At 39.2% G+C, this 20,051-nt stretch overlaps 1 protein-coding gene across 1 annotated transcript; it reads right to left on the bottom strand.

Annotated features, from left to right (window-relative positions):
• On the bottom strand, window positions 1–20,036 carry pibf1 (progesterone immunomodulatory binding factor 1). Its single transcript, XM_086259213.1, has 18 exons — window positions 19,432–20,036; window positions 19,179–19,279; window positions 18,259–18,457; window positions 18,044–18,163; window positions 16,646–16,779; window positions 15,926–16,034; window positions 15,698–15,817; window positions 15,546–15,607; window positions 15,174–15,299; window positions 14,374–14,472; window positions 10,562–10,727; window positions 6,814–6,964; window positions 6,399–6,489; window positions 5,762–5,864; window positions 3,323–3,453; window positions 2,327–2,411; window positions 437–619; window positions 1–178 (listed from the first exon to the last, which is right to left on the bottom strand). The coding sequence occupies exons 1-18, from the start codon at window positions 19,696–19,698 to the stop codon at window positions 125–127; spliced, it is 2,301 nt and encodes a 766-aa protein (XP_086115339.1). The 5' UTR covers window positions 19,699–20,036; the 3' UTR covers window positions 1–124.
• Window positions 20,037–20,051: the final 15 nt, after the last annotated feature.

Here is a 20,051-nt window from a genome sequence, read left to right as displayed (position 1 = left end):
AACTGTTTGTGCCTTTGTATTTGAAAAGCAATCAAGCAATGAAATGAACTGTAACTTACAAAGGTCTAGACAAAACCTAAAATTTAAAAACAAAGGTCCTGAGCTCCAGTCATGACACAAACGGTCACTTGGATTTCCGCTTCTGCTTTTGGTACCAATCGGGAACTTCTTTATTTGTCTGTAAATGAAAATAAGAGAAAGAAATAATATGAAAAGTGAAAGAGATTTGTTAATATACTCTCATCTATTTGACTTTCTCATGACTCATGGCTACATACTAGAACATATGCTCAGTTAGTGAAAAACGTCTATTTCACTAAATGATTTTTTAAAAAACTGTTCATCCTTTTATTTCTATTGCTTTGTCCTAACATGTGTCTAAGCACGTTCACATGGTGTGACTCATAAAAAGGGTGGTGCTACAACAGTCACTTACAAACACAGTGGGTTTGGGTTTGTTTGGTGATTCTTCTTCTGCTGTCCTGTTGATACGTTTGGACTGCTGTTTTTTCCCCAATCCAGAAGTCCTGATACCAGTTTTATCTGTTTCCAACAGGTTTAGAGTGTCTGCCTGTCTGGACCGCATGCTGATCAGGACCTGCTTCATCATGGCTAACTCCTGGAAAACCGCACAGTTCATAAAAGAAAAAAGAGGAAACAAGAGTAAAACAATAAATGAAGGAGTGTATGAGAAATTACTGGGAGTGTAGAGTCCAAAAGGCCACAGATTTCAACTATATAATCGTTTGATTTAACAAAAAAAAAAAGTAATTCTTCTCTTTTATCTTTATTAATGTTTTGTGAAACATTTGCTTTCAAGAATTCAGGTCGAAGAAACCAAACACAGTCCAGCGATGGGACGACTTGCACTAAGGGTCTGCAGGGATGGCAGCAGCGGCAACAGCAGCAGGGCAGAGAGGGGGACTCTCGGCCATTTCACGGTTCTATTTATCACCTCTGAGGACATGAGCCCTGGCATCTCGCACACACGCACGAGCACACACGCACACACTAGAGCACACACACACGCTAGTGGCATCCCAAATAGCCAAGCTGAGGAACAGCTGTCTATGACAGGGCACATACTTCATACAGCAAACGGCCTGCTTGGGAACATACTCCTGCGTGTACGCGCACGCGTGCCTACGATCATTAAGACGCTGCACTAAATTCTCCGGTGTAAAGATCAACATTAAATTAATCAGCAGCTATTACTTATAATTGATTAATACCGTTAAATTTCAGACAAAAATACCAAACGTTTTGTTTTTAAGAAAAAAAAAATTGTGTGAATTATCTGATTAAATTATAATTAGGTTTGTGTTCATTTATTTATTTATTTAAAGAAGACTTGAGCTCTAGGATATTATAAAGGAAAATTCCTAAATATTTACCAAAGACTGTTGGGGCCATAATTAAAGAGAGATATTAAATCTTTATATGTGTTGTTCCACTGAAGCATGGATTAACAGGTACGGTACCCACCTGGAGCAAGATACACTCAGACAATACAGTGGATGTCGCAGGTAACAGCTGCAAAACCTCATCACCGAAAACTAGATCTGCAATCATTAGTCATTAAATTCATGCAAACTGGGGAGTACTATAACAAAAAATAAATGTAATCTCTTTAGGTTTTAAACTCATACATTGCCAAAAAAACAATAAAAAACTCTGAGGTTTAAGTCATGAGCTTGTAGGAGAAAGAAAAAAAGAAATTGTGTCTCATCCCTGCAGCGGATGATGTGATCAAATTACAGCTTGCTTTACAATCTGGTTTAGCTACAAGTAAACTCTTGTGATTTGAGCTCAGAATTGCTACATTTCTGTCTGCACTTCAGAAGAAAACAACATGCTGAGCTGGAAGAGGTGACTGCTGTTTGGGGGTTTTACTGTTTACGTCAGTTGTGTGATGAAGTTGATCCAACACTTTGAAACTAAGAAACCAACCAACCAACCAGTCTTTCTTTCTTTCTTTTTTCCAGGTTTCTCACTTTTCATTTTGTGACCTTACTTTCAGAGAATACTCTGGCTTTTTTATGTTTACAGTGATGTGCTATTGAAATATCACTGCAGCTTATAATTAAGCCCCCTGGAGTCTATTTGTGTGGGGTTTGAAAAAAAAAAAAAAGCTCCAACAAAAACTCCATACAACCACTGATAATATAAATAGCAATGTAGCTTTTCGAATAAATGTACCACCCACTCAGTTTACGAATATTTTATATCTTGATATCATCAGAAAGCATTCAGCAAATTGATTGCTAACAATCACATAAACACTAAACAAAACACAACCAGTAACCAACACTGTCCCTTTGTGTACCTCTTGATGGTTGAGAAGTCGCTCCAGATCAGCGGCCATGTTATTTTTCACCTGTTCCAGAGCGGTCCGCTCTTTCCTCAGAGAACTGAGGTCATATTCAAACACAGACAGAGAGATCAGATCTCTAGTTAATACAAAAAGTACACTTAATATTTATTCAGTAAGTATATGTAGTAAAATATTAACATGTCTTGAACAAAAATATTTAAAGACTGCAGAAACGGTAATATTAATGTCCTTCATGAAGCAGATTTAGTGGGTTTTAGTTTTTTTTATTGCTCTTTAGCGTCAGGTCAGGAGATGGGACACACAGGATCAGATGTGAAGGTGTGGTATGCATCGTAATTTGAATGTTCATTCATTTGTGTATGCAAAAATAAACAAAAACGTTCATATAGATAAAAGCAACAGGACTTCAGTGCATCACGTAAAATTCTCCTGAGCTGTGCATCTGCAGCCAAACAGGTTAACCTTGCAGACCCACAGAGAAAACTTAAATGTTTCCGACAGGGAAAGTCTGACAGCATTTTTCTTAACCTTTTTCTTTTTTTTTAACCCTTCTTGTTCCTGCACCTGGTGAGCGCTCCGTGGTAGCACACAGCAAGAGAAAACCTGCAGTCTGTCAATTTGCATTTTTGACAGGCTAAAATAGAGAGGGCACAACAGCAATTTAGGTCATTGCCAAGAACCTGTAAATGCACTCATGTGGGGACTTACATGCACGCATGCAGGTTTGCACAGACATAATGGGCTAGGTGTGAAAGGGACAAAAGATGAGACTGGGAGATAATGATAAGGAAGAGATAAACCAAAGGGTGGGGAGGTATGGGCTCCCTATTGTATCAAGTGATTTACAAGATACAAAGTTTAACCAAACAAATTAGCAAAGGACGCTTTCCAAGAAGGAGAGAAGGCTGAACAACCTTCAGATGAAAAGGTCGTGAATGAATGTTTTTTTTTTTTTTTTTTTTTAAATGTAGTATGCAGCATTTGTACCTGACATTGCCCTCAAGTGAGGTGACACGCTCCTTCAGTATGCTGATCTGTGCATCCCTTTGTCTCACCGTCTCAATCAAGTAACTATAAGGTTGCTGCGTCTGCTGTAACAGCTGGTTGGCGGCCAACAACTGTGGAAAAAACAAAGTATGTGTTAACCTGAGCAGTTAGAGAGCAATTACTTCACGTACGTATTTGACTTGTGTAAATTTTTCATGGGTCTGTCAAACTGTTATCTCCGGCATTTTTCAAAGATTCAACTAAAGAAATTAGAAAAAAATGTGTTTTTCACAACACACGGCTAGTAACAAAGTGCTCAAAGATGCAATTTAAAACAGGTTCTTTGCAAAGTTGTCTGCTATGTGTAGACACAACACTACCTCATTCCTTAAGTTAGGTGCCTTTATTATGCTTGAATGATTCATAGGTCAGTGTTAAGTGGCTTAAACAAAAACATTCCCCTGGAAATGGTCAGGTACGATAACTTGATGGAAAAAGAGTGAAAAAGCAGCCAATTTCCACAAAAATGAGAAAAAAAACCTTTAAAAGACCTTTAGAAAACTAGTAGTGAAAATCTATTTATAAAAAAAACCAAAATATATTACAAGAACGTCTGACAGCTTAGAAGCAAAATATAAAGAAATCAGCGGTGGCTCAGTACAGTGCACAGTAATTGATAAACTAATGTCACACCAGTTAAGTAATTCTCTTTAGAAACTGGTTTTAGTTCATATTATAAAATTATATCAACTAAAATATTAGCAAATATTTCTGAATGATGCAAGATCTACAGTCATGGCATCTCTGATCTCATCAGGAGAAACTTGCATAAAAGTGAGTTTTTATGAAGGCATATCTAAACTTCAAGCTTTTTATGAAAAAAACAAAACAAAACATATCCATCAGTTGGTATTGTTCTTAAAATCTGCTGAACACTAGATAAAGTATGGGTGTTAAACATTAAACGGCTTTTACAACTGGCCGATAGTGAGTAGAACTGGGTGGAGGCTAAGGACAATCGTTAGTTAGTCAGGGCATTCGTGTGGGTGGTTTAGCAGTTAACACCCTGAGCCTTTCTAGTGAAAAGGAAGTATAATTTTTTCTTCTTCTTTTCTTGTATAGTCAGTGAATCATGAGTTATTCCAGATGAATGCCAGTTGATCACAGGTGACAGTTGAATGGTTGGCTTATTTAAATCCTGCCCATTCTGGCTTGCACAACCTCTCCTCTCATTGAGTTAATAATAATCAGTGAGGAGAAAGAAGAAGAAAAGAAAGGAAAACACAAGCACATTTGGCTGACAGAGCTATCAGGCTTATAATTCCAAGTCTTCCTGGATAAAATTTCCCATTAGTGCACGAGTGGCAGACACGTGACTTTACATACACATTTGTATACAGAGAGAATTCACACACCCAAACTTTAAGCTTCAGTGTTGCACACTCATACACAAACGCAACATACTGCCAAACACAACAAAAGCTCAATGGCTGTCATGGTTTTTGGCAATACTTCCCACTGTATCAACAACGTTTGACAGGTATTATGACTAACTTCACATTCTTCTCATACAAAGTCTGCAATGCATGCTGTTTGTTTTTAAACAACCTGCCATTTTCGTCATTTGACTTCAAACGTGGAATCTGACAGTTTCATTGTTAAATGTTGACAGAAGATTCAGAAAAAAAGCAGGGGACCATCACAATGTGTCCCTAAGTGGGTTGGATGATACTCACTACTGTGCAAAAGTTTGGCCCTGAGGATGATATGAAAGAAATAATACCACAAATAAAGTCTTACACAACTACGCAGTAGTTAAGAAGAAAATAAAAATAAAAATCCTCCTAAGCTCACTTGCGCATAATTTTTAAAGACACCTGGCACGTCTTCCAGGAGAACTCGCCATGCCACTTCTGAGGACTTAACCTGTGGCAGGTGCTTCTTTCTCTTTACGCAAATTCAGCGCCGTTGAGATCAGGATTCACCGTTATGGATATATTTGTGGTCACTGTCATGCTTACCCTTGTGAAGTACCTAAAACTTTGGCTTAGTACAGCACACACGCACACTCTGCCAAAATCATTTTTTCCATTCTTCAAGATGTGACCTAATGTCACGGCTCCAATGGCAGCCTTTCAAAGAGAAGTGATTATACCACAGTCGTGACAATGTGAGGAGGTAAATAGAGATGAGAGAGGAGCCATCAAGTTTGGGCTTTGTAATGACTTTCTTTTGTTACAAGAGGGAATACGTAAATCATTGTGAGTTTGACAGAAAAAGTGGAATAAATTTAAGCAGAGTCGCTGTAGGAGTTTTGTCACGGCGGGAAAACAAGTGTTTGCAGGTACTGACTTGAAATGCTTTCAAGTTTGTTTTCCTTAGAAAACTCTCATATTAATGATGTTCTCCAGGGAACTTGATATTGTTTCAGGTGTTTACCTGTTCAGATATCTGCCCCGTCTGCGACTTGTGACTTTCCAACTCTCTCCTCAGTGATGTATTCTGCCTCTCGAGCTGCAGCACCCTGCGGGCCAAGTGAACGCTGCACAACAGCCACATAAAAGTTATGGGAATTTCAATCAACAAGACAAAAATCAACAAGATTACACTAGTGTGTATTTACACAATGCATCTTCTAGAGTCTGCTGCTAGGCAATGAGATTAATTTAGCCTTTTGGCTGCACATGCTGGAGATAAAAATCAAATAAAAGACTAAGTGGTAACATGTCCAGATGTTCTAGTTTGGTATTTCTAAGGAATTACTGTTAAACAACTGTTTAGTTCGCAAGGCAAAAGACACCGTGTGGGTGACCGCCAAAGAAGAAAGCCACAAAGATGCACGATATGTGTCACATTTAAAGCATAAACAGCAAATTGTTTACCAGTATTGCAACATAAAGGGCAAAATTCAAAATCAAATACAAAGGAAAAGAATATATGACAATATAAATGATGCATTTCTTTAAACACTCAAAATATGTTTTGCAAATCTTATGCAGGATGCAAAACCTTAAAAGACCAACATTTGTGTTGCATCTTTTGCTTGAAATGCAGTGAAGTGCTTCATGTACTATACCTCTGTTTTAGTCTTCTTTTGGCCGTTGTAGGAACATTTGCCCCATAGCCATATGAGAACAAAACCCGCTCTGCCTCTTCTTCATTCTCAACTGGTAAGAGATAATGGTACAACTGGAATTAGAGTATGTCTGCGGGGCTATTAAGATAAACAGGTACAAACATGTGGTTTGTTTTCTTTTCCTGCAAAGCTCAGGCATTTAAAAAGATCAAAAGATAAAACTGTATTAAGATTTTGTTGCCATCTTTCTATGTCAATCTCCCATTGACATAGAAAGATTATTATGTAATTTGTATTACACACATTTTTCCAATGTTAGGTTCCAGTTGAGTGCACTTGTTTGCTTTTGTCTGTCTGATTTCACAGATATGTGTTTAAAGTGGCTGTTTCCACAGAGATAATGCAATACTCTTACTTTCGGCGGCTTGCATGGTGACCTGGTCCAGCTCTTGCTCGAGCTTTTCATACATTTCCAGGCGAGACGCCTGCTCAGCGTTCTGAGTCTGCAGCTCTGCTACCCGCCTCTCTGAGGAAGTTTGTAGCCTGTAAAACTCCTGAGTGAGGAGCTTAGCAGCAGGAGGAGAGACAGAGAGACAGACAATAATGTTCAAAACTATTGTTCTTAGTTGCACTTTAACACCTTTGTTTCCAAATTATGTCCGCAGAGTTATAGTTTATCAAGATCAGCTTTTTCCAAAATGATAAAAGTTATCTCACTTCAGTTATGTTTTGCTGTAAAATGAGGTTGTCAAACATGCCAACGCTATCAGTAAATCCTGTCATAAACCTGCCGCGTATGACCTGTGCAACTGCCACAAGAGTTGACTTGAGTCCCCATGAGTTGTGCTTACTGACAGAGAGTCATTTGCACTGATGGCAACATTGCCATGTCAAGCTATCCCAGTGTGGGATGGTTTGTTGATGGAGGCGATTTAATATAAATTCTAATCTCTGCATTAAAACTCATGATATGAGCCCTCTTGCTTCTAGAATTCCCAGAGTATTTAAAATATTTTAATATAATATTGATATTTGGTCTCTCTGTATAGCTACAAAAATCACCATGCAAAATATCCCAATACTTTTTATTGATTGATTTATTTTTCCCCACCACCCCAAACTAACATAGTAGCAAAAAACCTTTCGCTATACAAAGATAAAATGGTTAATAAATGTTAAGGTAACCCTGGACACACACAAGGCTTTGAAATCTTTTGATACTGCCAAGTTTATAGAGACTGAAAGAAAATGTAAAATGCTGTGCCTCAGCCTGCTAGTAAAGACACCTATCGTATAAATTTGAGGCGATTTTCCAAAAGGTTGACCTCTGATCTTGACCCTGAGTTCAAGTTCATTGAGATGAGAAGTCACCTCGTTTCTAAGTTAACTTGAGTGTCTAAACCGCCCGCCCAGCCAGCAAGGTTACGACAATACCCCATCAAACTTTTACAGCTGAGGGGCAAGAATTTCCTGGATTGGATGAGTGCTTTTTTGCTTTTGCTTATTTTGCTTCTTGCCTATGCTGTTTTGCCAAACTCAGTTTGATGCTCATACTACCACACAGTTTGCTGCACAATCGAGCCTATATTTTACTTGTAGGTTTCATATATGGTTGCAGGCAGAAATTCATCGTAACAACAGACTTGTAGGGAACAAGTACATTTACATATTTGACACACTTACATGTTTCAGACTATGAAACAAATTTTAGTATTTGAAAAAGACAGCCAGGTTTTAAATGACAATGTCATTTGTTACAGAAAAACAGCTATCTAAACCTAACCTAATAACTGGCTGTGCCTTCCTTGGAAGCAAGAATTGCAGTAACTTGGAAATAGTCTTACACATTGCTGTGCAGGAATTTTGGCCCGCACTTTCAGAAATTTTAATTCAGCCAAACAGGTGGGTTTTCATGCATGAATGGCCTGCTTAAGGTCATTCCAAGGCATCTTAATTGGATTTAAATGTGGGCTTTTGACTAGGTCACTCCAAAAACCTTCATTTTTCTTTGTTTTGTAGCCATTCAGAGGTGGTAGAGAGCTTCACGGTTCCACCAGTTGGCCATCACACTACACCACCACCGCACCACGTTTGACGGTTTGTATGATGTTCCTTTTATGAAATGCTGTGTTGCTTGTGTTATGAGACACAAATCTTCCAGAAAGTTTTCCCTCATAAGTCCATAGAATTTTCCTAAAAGTCTTCATCAACAGATCATCAAGATGTTTTTAGGCAAATATGAAATGAGCCTTTGTGTTCTTTTTGGTCGACAGTAGTTTTCTCCTCGGAAGTCTCCCATGGCCATTTTTCCCAGTCTCTTTCTTACTGTTGAATCACGAACGCTGACCCTAACTGAAACACATGAGGTCTGCAGTTCTTTTGTGTCCTCCTGGATGAGTCATTGATGCACTCTTAGAGTATTTGGTAGGACGGCCACTCCTGGGAAGGTTCTCTGTTTGTAATTAATAGATCTCACGATGGTTCACTGAAGTTCCAAAGCCTTGCCTTGGAAATTGCTTTTTAATCTTTTCCAGACTGAGTGACAATGACATTGTTTCTCATCTCTTCTTGAGCTTTTTTAGATGGTGGCATGTGATTTCTTGATTCAAGAGGTCTGGCAGGAATCAGGCCTGGGTGTGGTTAGTGAAATTAAACTTAGCTTTCCAAAATAAATGTGGTTAATTTTCTCACAGTTAATTAACAACTTAAAAAGGCAGGACAATAATTTTTTCAGACAGGGCCAGGTGGGTTTAACTCTTTTTCCCCCGACTAAATGAAATCACAATTTAAAAACTACATTTTGTATTTACTTGGGTTATCTTTGTTTAAAAGAAAATTTATTTGAGGATCTGAAACATGTAAGTGTAACAAAGATGCAATGTCCAATGCAAAAAGAGGAAGCTAGGAACTATTTGACGCTTGTCTTTTTAATCACAGTACACTATACTGGGAAGTTGTGGAGAAGTACCTAAACATTATTTATGTACTGAAGCCACAGGTCAATATTGTTATCATTCAGATTAAACATAGAGTTCCTTCACTTACATACCCCTCTGAGTGTGTCTCTCCACCATGCCTCAGTTCATGTGCAGATGCATAATGAAACACATGCTCAAATACAGCTTATAAGATAATGACAAGATAAATAAGATAATGGCTAGATAGTAATTAACTAAAAAGAGAAGATGGCGTAATTACAGCACTGATAAATACGTTAAAGGGATAATGAAAAATTTTAACTGATTTTTCCCATTTGATTTAATCAACGGTGAACTACAAAGCATTACACGGACTTTTAATCAGAATGAATGTTCCACCATCGTAATCAAATGATGGATAATGGAGTAATATCTTGAGACGTAGGGTATATTTTTGTTCCCATTACATACATGATTACATAAACTTTGTTTTTGGATTAACTTGTTAGAAATTGTTTCCTTTTACCATTTTTCCTTTTCAACATTTACTCGAAAAATAGATCAGGAGAAAAGAAAGATCAGACGGAGACAAAAAGCAAGCCTTGCAATCACAGCGTTAATTTAAAAATAAATAAATAAATAAATAAATAAATAAATAAAGCATTTTTCTCCTTTTAAGAACACGTGATGTGATGAGAGGTGCATCCAGACATCAAGGACTAATTGCACTTAGTGTACTTCTTTCATAAGTACGCTTGATTCATTGGACACAAATAAAAATGAAGCCACTGGAGCGATTTATGAAGATGGATAGCCGTGTTAATTTTTAAGTACTATGGACGGACTTGATTTTAGGCTTCAGTTGTGCATATTCGGTTGTAATAACAACATCGTATGTTTGTGGGCAACGTTTCTCCCGTCTGTGCCAAACAGATCATTTTTGACTGACTGATAATTAGGAGTAGACTAGAAGCACCAACTTTGTTATCAAAGAAGTGTTCAAGGTGACAATCAGACTGAGGTAATCTTGAATTAAATAAGAAGACTGAGAGAATTTTTAAGTTGTGTGCTACTCTCTGTAATGAATGCTCCACAGACCTCAGCAGAATGCACTGAACCTGCTTTTAAAAATTCTAGGAGAAATCCAATTACTAATACGAATAAACAACCTGTAACATTAACTCAAGCAGAAAGTAAAACAAACACACTAGTAATCGGGTATCCCATCATTTTATGTCTGAGTACCTCTAGTTTCTTCTGCTGTTTCTCACACTCCAGCTGACACTGAGCTAGGGCTTTAGCCGTCTCATCCTTGACCATATTAGCACGCTCAGCTTCAAAAGAGTGCAGCTTGGCCTGGTTGGATAGTTCTGCCACCCGGCTGTCTGTACCCAGCTGCAGCTGACGGAACCTAGAGTAAGAAAAGATGGAGATAAAGTCACACACCTCACTAGATATTAAAGATAATTTTTGTATTTTTTTTTTAAATGCTACAACATGTTTTGGTACAAAGAGACTATGTGGACTAGATAATAAAGGAGCACAGTGTGCTTCTCACACAAAAGGTAAACTCAGCTGTAGGCTGGTGGTTGAGCTCAGGCATGCCCGGTGGTTTTAAACAAACGCTGCAACTTCTTCCGTAACAGGGACTCAATTACATTTTGCGGTAAATGTCTTAAAAGCATGCTCCTTTGGAAACTGGCAAAGAAGCTGTCAATTGGTATACTTTAATTCCCCATTGTACACTATTGTGAAATGAAGTTCAATTTGCGCCTCCACCGCTACACAAAGTCATTTAGCAGGAAGTTTGCTTGTTACAGTGCACCATTTCTTCAGTTGTGCTTGCAGCAGTTTTTGATTTTGTTCCATCTACAGTGATTAAGTTGGCACCAGTAAAAGGTTTTTCCATATAACCTAACCAATTAGACAAGAACAAAGTGCCCTGCAGTTAATGTCGGATATAGAATATAAAGACAGAGGTGCTTTTATTTTCATTTTGATCCAATTTTCTATGCATGTAAATGCAAAGACATAACAAACTGGTTGGTTATTTTAATCTTTCCAGTCATTTATCAGGCTGAAACAGCAAATGGATCCTGATGAATCGAGCAGCATGTGTAAGACTGTTAGATGAGTAAGAAAAATAACTTGAAGATATCACTTCCCGCTCGAGAGAAATTATAAACTCAATTTTTTCGTGACTAATTAAAAAAGGGCAACGATTTTTCTGCAGCCTTTAAAGTACAACACGAGCAGACAACAGTTTCAAGCTCACTTCTCCTCCCTAGGCAGTGTTCGAGCATGCACACACAGACCCCATCAAGTCGTGGAGGTTGGTTGGATAATATTAATAACTCTCGATTACAGCTGACCTGATAAGATTTCATCATCCATAGTGCGCAGGCCTGAGCTATGTGCTCACAGTGATAGACGTGTACACATGGTGGACATTTTATGCCTTCTTTTATTCATCGTGGCCGCAATATGGAAGCAAAGAAGTAAAAATTTCTTTGGAAAACAATGCTACCCTTCCGGAAGGCTCATTAGCTGCATTTATTCTTGTGCTTTTAAATGGCAAATTTATGACAGTGGCAAATAAGAGTACGTGACACTCAAGCTACCCAAGGCAGCATTGCTGCAGCAAAGTCTGTCAGGAAGGTGAAAACGGAAAACTGTGCTCAACACTTTGCCTTTGTTTTGGACAATCGGATCGCTAAGGTTCAAGCTGGCCCTTTAGGCTTAAATTAACTGACGCCATTTCAGGCTTCTCACCCTCATTCTTTGCCCCAGAAATAGGGGCATGCGTGGGGTTAGGGGTTAAGGGCTTGAGGCTAGCATCTGTCATTGCTGGCTTGCGATGTGATGTAGAGAGGGAATGTGATCGCTGTAGAGAGAGTCCAAGGGAGAGTGAAGTGACTTTGTGCATGTGTGTGTATGTGTGTGTGTGTGTGTGTGTATGGAAAGACTAACAGCTGGTGGTTTGGATGTAGAGAAATGCATGGCATGTAGTAGTAACCCAGGACTGGGACACTACTACTACTACTGCTGCTGCTGCTGCTGTGTAAGTGGCTCTGTTTGTGTGTTGCAGAGACACTTAAAGTGAAAAAAATAAAGATTTATGACATGAGAAATGAGAATTCTTGATGGTGCAGAAAGAAATTTCTCCACGTAAATAATTGTTAGTTTTAACATGTGGTTTCAAAAGGGAGTCTTGAGAAATCAGGTGCAAAGACACATACCATGTGACTAATGACACGACTGAAATGCTACCTCCAATAAAAAAGAAATCTTACACCTTAAGTATTTATGTGCTGGCGTGTTCATCAGGGCTCACAATATTTCTGTAGCAATTTTCATGCAATTTTTAAAACTTCTTACAAGGCTGTGGCCCAGAGGCACCTTTCCAGGCTATACTGAGATGGCCTCTGTGGCCTGGAGCAGAGATAGAGACTAGCTGGTCAGACACTAATCACTCAGAAGGAAAAGGAAAAAATATACTAGAAAAACAACTTCATTTTTTTTTTTTTAAAAACCTACAAAATCTGAAAAAACCCCACATAGTTTAAGCATTAAAAGGCAACAAAACTTGATTACTAAACTCACTTTCTCTTAATAGCAATTTCAAAATCTCATCTTATTTCCTCAGCAAATATCGTCAGTGCCACCAAATAATCGGTGCCTCATTTTGCTTTTTACCTGTGCTGTTTCTGCTTTTACAGGCCAAGACACTGGCTGCTTAGGACCTCTTTTTATAAAGTAAACTGACTTCCGAGCAACCTTTTGATCTCTCTGCTACAGCAAAGCCTTCATGTGATCTTTAGTAAGAGATGGTAAACCACAGCCACCAAAGTCCTGCCGCGCCCACAACATTTGCTAATGACAGGCGCCCAGTGGCTCGCATGTCAGCGTCAAAGCAAGTACAAGCTCACAGCTTTAAAAGAAACAGAAGAAACACGGTGAGAACTTAATCTTTATAAAAAGCACAGCAATCAAGCTGACTTTATTAATCAAACTAGTTTGGCTTCTTTGGCTGGCTTCTTTGGCTGGCAAACACAAAATACAATGAATTATGCAAATGGGTTCCAAATATTTCATGGTTAAAAACGACAACAAAGAGTCGTTCCAGATGCCCTCAGTTACCCTCAGGTAGAGTTTCTTAAGTAGCCAACATTGGAAGGTGTTAACTAACCACGACGCTACCTGTCACATTAACAAATCTTTCTCACGCAGCTGGAAACAAAAACAGATTTTAGTAGTCTAAAGCAGCGGTCCCCAACCATTTTTTGCGCCACGGACCGGTTTATGCCTGACAATATTTTCATGGACCGGCCTTTAAGGTGTCGCGGATAAATACAACAAAATAAAACTAGTACCGGTACTGAAAAAAAGAAAATTTATTCATAACACACGTGAAAAGACCAAGGAACCGAGTAAACGATAAAAACGATAACAAAATAACGCTGAAAAGAGATAAAAACCCTGAAAACTATACATTTCACACCTGAGCCTCAACTCTCGCGGCCCGGTACCAAACGACTCACGGACCGGTACCGGTCCGAGGCCCGGGGACCGCTGGTCTAAAGTATGTAATCATGTGACCAAGCACTTTTTTCCACTTTCATGTGTGGTATTTTCAATTGTAACTAAGAATTTGTACTCATTATATCGCTGCTTGCACGGATAAAAATGTTGATATTTATTCTAAAACTACCAGTTTTCATGTTATTTAAAACCTCCCATTTTGAACCGCATTAAAAATCTAGTTTATACAAGAAAAAATAAAAGAAGTTACCCCTAACATGCATTTAACAAGGTGCACAGACAGTCCCATTTTCCCACTTACTTTTTTTAGCACTCTCTCTCTTTGTTTTTTAATCAAATTAAGACTGAGAGAATTTTATTAATAATCAATAAAATAACTTCCACTTATCTTCTTGACTACAAAAATGACCTAAAGGGAGACTTCTGACTTCTGTGCATGACATGGAGTGACAGGGGAAAAAAAACAAAACATGTCAGTGTTGCGCTTTAAGCATGTGACAGATGATAAAACTCACTGCTCCAGCAGTTGGTCATATCTGGACTGGGCATCTCTCTCAGCAGCCACTGCTCGGTCTCTCTCCAGCACCGCGCCGTCTCTGGCCTCGCGCAAGTTCCTGATCAAACACACACACACACACACAGTTGAAAGACACTCTCATTCCTGTGGAGAGCAATGATTTTAATCATTCGAAGATATGCTGCTATTTTCTTAGTTTTTGAGGTACTGTTACATTGTAACATTGTAACAGCTCTTTCTTCTCTTAAATATCTGTGTAGGCACAAGTAAATACAGTAACAGACAAATGTTATGTTATTTTACTGACCTTTTTTTGAACATGTATATATAAAGAAAAAAAAGAAAAGAAAAGAAACATTAAGTTGACACGAATAAGTATATAATCACACAACTTACACACTCACAAAGGATCAGGGTGAAGTTTACTGCGAAATTTGCTTTACTCTATGTTAGATAAGATGAAAAATAAAAAGACCAAGTGTAGTGTGTGCACAATTATTCTACTTTTTGCTGTTCTCTAATTCACCACAAGTAGCTCTACATATTTTAACAATGCAAATATTTATGTTTGATGTCTTGTTTCTTCTCCTCCTCCCGGGGATCTTTTGCTTTTTAGGTGAATTTGTAAACCACAACATCATTGAGTCACCAGCCTCTTCCCTAATGCAATGCTTCAATTTGTAATTATAAACCACTCACTGACTCTTAATGAGTAATGAATAATGTTTGACTTTACTTGGTTTAAACAGCACCCCTGATATTCAGTTTTTCAGCAGTTATACTAAAAGACGCTGATACCTGTTTTCCCTCTCATACATCTCCCTGGAGGTTCTCTGCAGGTTGTCTATCTCCTGACTTGTTTTCAGCCTGATGTTCTCCAACTCCTCTCTTAATTTGCTCTCATATTCTGACTTGTAGTGGTCTCTGTAGAGAAAAGAAGATAAAAAAAATGTTTTTTTTAAATGAACAGAGCATTATACGCAGAAGCTTTCTTCATGTGGGTGAGGTCATAAGAACTGAGATCAGAATACAGCTGGCAGATACTGCGTATCATCATCTAATTTTTATTGACTATTATAATACTTGCACAGCTTACTTCTTCCATATCAAAGCACTAGAATAGTGGCTTCTTATGAGAAGCATAAAAGAACAAAAACAGCAAAGCCGAACCTGGATGCTACATATTTTTCATAGGCGTCTTCCCTGGCTTTTTTAGTGTCTTCTAATTGTACCTGGTCAAAAAAACAGAAACAAAGGTGAAAGCAAACCACACGGGGACTTCTTGTGTTACTATAAGCATTTTGCCAAAGAACTGTCTGAACCTGCAATCTCTCCAGGCGGTCTTCTTCATGTGCACAGCGAACACTGAGTTCCACATTCTGCCTGTGCAGGTACTCCTTGTCCTTCTGCAGGAGTGTCACTGATTGTTGCAATGTTGCCACCTGGAGGACACGAAGGAAGAATACATTTAAAAAACAAAAAACTATTAACACAGAACCATGAAAGAAAGATTTAGAGGGTATTACGAGGAAAGCATCTGTGTGATGCACCTCTTTGCTGAGTGTGTCCCTTTCTCTGGTCACTGCAGCGTGAGACAAGTCTACGGCCTCATATCTCCTCTTTAACTCCTTCAGCTCTGCTTCAAAGTTGTCGCGCTCTCTATAAAACACAACATCAGGAGTGGACACAAATTTAAACTTACAAGTTCAAAATTTAAATATAAAGGTAAGTTTAAATTCATCATCTCCTACTTGTTGTTTTCTGAGGGGAAAAGGGGTTTGGAGCTTGTTGTTTCCAGTTTATTAGATAATATCATAGTGAAATGCTGCTCTTTGAAACATTACATAATATTAAAGTAATTAAAATGATAGCAAACAAAAACTGACGGCTGGTTTTCCTTTTTTAAATAAAACACAAAGGCTCCTGGCGTCCTACTTTTCCACCACATCTATTACAGACATGCTGTTACGCCAGACGATCCATTAAGTGTTTCAACGCCAGTATCAAATGTTACAATGCACTGTTTTCAAAGGATCTGACTCACAGTAGTCAAATTTATAATGTGTTCTTTCATTACTGTTATAGAAGAAAAAGCAGCGGGCTGCTCTTAAATCTACAATACAGTTCTGCATTTTTTCCCCATGTACTGTTTAAAAATTGTGTTTCTGGGACAAAGACAGAGCCTAAAATATGTACTGTGGCCTTCGTGGGAAATATAGAAAGCTCATAAGCTGACCTCTGATTAGCAAATGTCACATAAGCAAACACACCGTTTGATGTTTGGGTAGTTTTCTCTGCGGTAGTCGCCATCTTGGATCTGCTGTTTGGTGTCAGCCAGTTCTAAGGTCAATCTCTGACTCCTCATCTCCAGCTCTGTACGCAACCGCCGCTCTTCCTCGTAGCTCTTTGAGGACACATGCACAGAAAAGACAATACTGATAATACAAGAAGCACCTTATCTACTACGACTATTATTATTATTAGCATTATCATCATCATTATTAGCATTAGCATTATTATTATTAGATGTGATAAGACACATTCCCGCATTCAGCACGAGGTGATGCGCAATTTTACAGCCAGACGTCTCCAAATCACAAACCGAAACCTTGCCAAGAAAATAAGGCATCCGAAAGAAATACTAGGAATTCTGCTACTAGTATTCCTTGGACACTGGAAGGAATAATAACGAAAAACTGAAAGATTAGGATTTCAGGAAGAATCCAGTCCAGGCACTCAATGTAGGAGCAACTGATAAAAAGGCCTTTGTTTTTAGTGAGCTAGAGGAATTAGAATATGTACACTAGCATGTATTGGCTTGTGTGTTCTTCAGGGTGCGGGACGTCTACGTTTAAAAAAAAAAAAGAAAAAAAAAAAAAAGTAAAATCACCTGTCACACAGCAATGTTTAGATGCCCTGTGGCATTTTCATCTTAAAGCATCTCTTGCCAAGAAGAGAATTAGGACAGGATATTTTCCACAGTTTTCCCATTCTCAGATGTTCCGAACACAAGGAAATAGTCTGCTTTTAAGACATCCACACTACTGTGTGGGTAATACAAGCATGCTGTTTGGATAGTGCACATGTGGAAGCACACATGATATCCACTCAGTAATGCAGTACAGGAATATTACCTGTGCTATTTACTATCTGTAACCGTCAAGTTAAATACCAGCATGTCTGGTCCGACTGTGTCAGACATTTGCGTTCTCACATTCACCTCCTTAGGGTGAAAACTGCTTAGCCAACATCCCTCCAGCAGCCCGAGTCTGAATTCATGACATTTTTTTGGCATATTATAACCCTGCTGTCAGCATGACACAGCATTTTCTCATCATTGTGTCATGCATGCCTACGGGGTGTCTGGTAGTTGTATTGACTGTACTGTTTTTGTTTAACTCACACCAATATCATTCTCAACACTGCAGTTTTTAACATGACCATTGAAAAGTCGCTACGATTGACGCTTTTAGCACATCTTGACCATCTGCGATCTTTGTTTTTACATTTCCTAAACAAGTGACTCAAAGTCTGAGTGTTTCAAGTATGTTGCTTTAAACATAACAAAAGAAAATAAAGACAAAAAAGAACAAGTGTTTGATATGCTACGTAAACAATTATGTGAACACTTTGCACAAGTGCTGCTAGATTGGGTTTATGTGTTTTACCTCAATCAGTGTCTTCATCTTGGTTCTGTGCATACCCAGCTCTTCTGTTACACTGCTGTCCTTCAGACTAAGCTCAACCAGCTGGGCCCGCAGAGGAGTCACTACCTCATAGAAACGCATCTAGGGACACAGCACAAAGAAAACGTCACCTTGTTTCTTGATTTCTTTATATGTTGTCCTTTCTAATGACCAATAGAAGACCACCTCATACTCACAGCTACATATTCCTGTATAGATATTTTGTCCTCAGGAAGACCACGAAGCTCCTGGTATCTGTCCTGGGAGAGGTCCAGATCCCTGAGAGATCTTCTCAGTTCTCCAGCCTTCTCACACAGCTGTCGGTTAGTCTCCTCCAGCTGCTGCTGCCTGAGCAGGATGGCCTCCATCTCCTGCTTACGCAGAGCCTGCTGCTTCCTGGTGATGACAGCCTTTTTTAACAAAGTTGACATTTGACCTCAGCAGCTAAATGATGGGACGGAGGGTATATGTAGTTGTATTAGTTAGAAATTACATTACAATGCACTATAGAAGCTCTGCTTATGCACGTTAAAGCACACATAATTGTGTACTTTAACATGCATAACACGCAGGTCCTCTTTCACTGCATCCATCAATCTTCTCTGTGGTATTCCTGTTTTCCTCCTGCCTGGCATCGCCATAAGACCCTGACCTCCAATCCCAGATCCAACAGGATTAGAAATGGTTCAGATTAAGCAGTTTGTATACAAAGTTAGAAAGGCAAGGTTGACATGGTTTGGACACGTACAGTGCACGGATAACTGATATATCTGATATAATTGTCCGATATATAAATTATCAATCACTGGACATACTGTATCAATTATTCACGCACTGTACGTGTCAAAACCATGTCAACCTTGCCTTGTTGGAAATACTGCTCAATAGCCTGAGCTGTATATGCATTTCTTGCTCCCAAACATGACACTGATGCTACAAAGGGCACAGGGCAGACACAACATCCTTGTGTGATGTAATACAATGAGATATGGGGGCAGGGGCCACGTCTATAAGAGTGCTGCTTTATATGCACACATAAAGACTTCAATTTAAGTCTTTATGTCTCGGAAAATATAACTAGTCATGAAACCCCTGCTCTGGTTGTGTCCTTTCTCACCTGTTCTCCTCCTGAGTAAGTTTCAGCTGGTTATCCAGTCTTAGGACCAACACTTGTTTCTGATGCAGGGCGTCATTCAGCCTCTCCTCCAACTCCTCAATCTGAAACACCAGATATTTTTATTATAGACGCTTTAATTCAATCACAAAACTATTACTGCAACAATGATGCTGCAGTACCAGGTCGTTTTTCTCCTAACCAGGGGAAAAGTTATCTGCAGAAACACTGTCTCCATTTCCCACCCCAAGTCTACCTTTGACATATGATCGGCCTTCATGTTGTCTATGATGAGATTCTTCTGAGATAGCTCGATTTTAAGCAGCTGGATGTTGTGCAGCAGCTCCTTCCTCTCGATCAGCTGGCGGGTCACCTTCTGGGAGCCGTTCCGCTGCTCGTCGGACGAGGAGACATCCTCGGTGGTGGGCACGGTAGTCTCCAAGCTGATGTCCTCAGACTCTAGGTCCAAAGAGCTGGAGACGTTGGCTGCAGTCGGCTTGAGATGCTGCTTCTTCGGAGGCATTTTGTATCGTTTTGAATCCTGATTCTGACTCCTCGGTACCTCTCTGGCTAAACAGCTAAACACTGGCAACCAGCGTTAAACAAAGAGGACATGAACTTCATGCTGAATTGCAGTGACACCCCGGACTCAAAAAGAGAAGCCACAGAATTGTTTTTGTTTTCAAGGGTCCCGCTCTGAGCTGCCTGCTAGCCGCCACCGGCTCGACTTCTATGTGGGTTCAGCTACAGCGCCCTCTGTAGTAATAACCGTGAAGTGCAATCGCCATATAGTTCTCTGTACGTGATAACGATATACCGTCGTGCAGTACCCCCTCCTAACACGGGGGTCGCTATAATAACAACAGCGACAAATAA

Source organism: Aulonocara sp. 'chitande type north' Nkhata Bay, linkage group LG13, assembly GCF_057382095.1.
Source record: "Aulonocara sp. 'chitande type north' Nkhata Bay isolate Kocher_YH1m ecotype deep benthic linkage group LG13, A_spYH_male_GT1.1, whole genome shotgun sequence".
Taxonomy (NCBI): domain Eukaryota; kingdom Metazoa; phylum Chordata; class Actinopteri; order Cichliformes; family Cichlidae; genus Aulonocara; species Aulonocara sp. 'chitande type north' Nkhata Bay.
The sequence above is the reverse complement of the archived record's forward strand: the minus strand, read 5'-3'. Positions and strand labels throughout refer to the sequence as shown.

Coding starts and splice junctions, on each gene's coding strand:
- pibf1 (XM_086259213.1), bottom strand. CDS start 19,698: ATGCCTCCGAAGAAGCAGCATCTCAAGCCGACTGCAGCCAACGTCTCC. Junction 5,865..6,398: donor AAAAGAAGACTAAAACAGAG/GTATAGTACATG, acceptor GCTGTTGTGCAG/CGTTCACTTGGCCCGCAGGG. Junction 620..2,326: donor GACTTCTCAACCATCAAGAG/GTACACAAAGGG, acceptor GCGGTTTTCCAG/GAGTTAGCCATGATGAAGCA.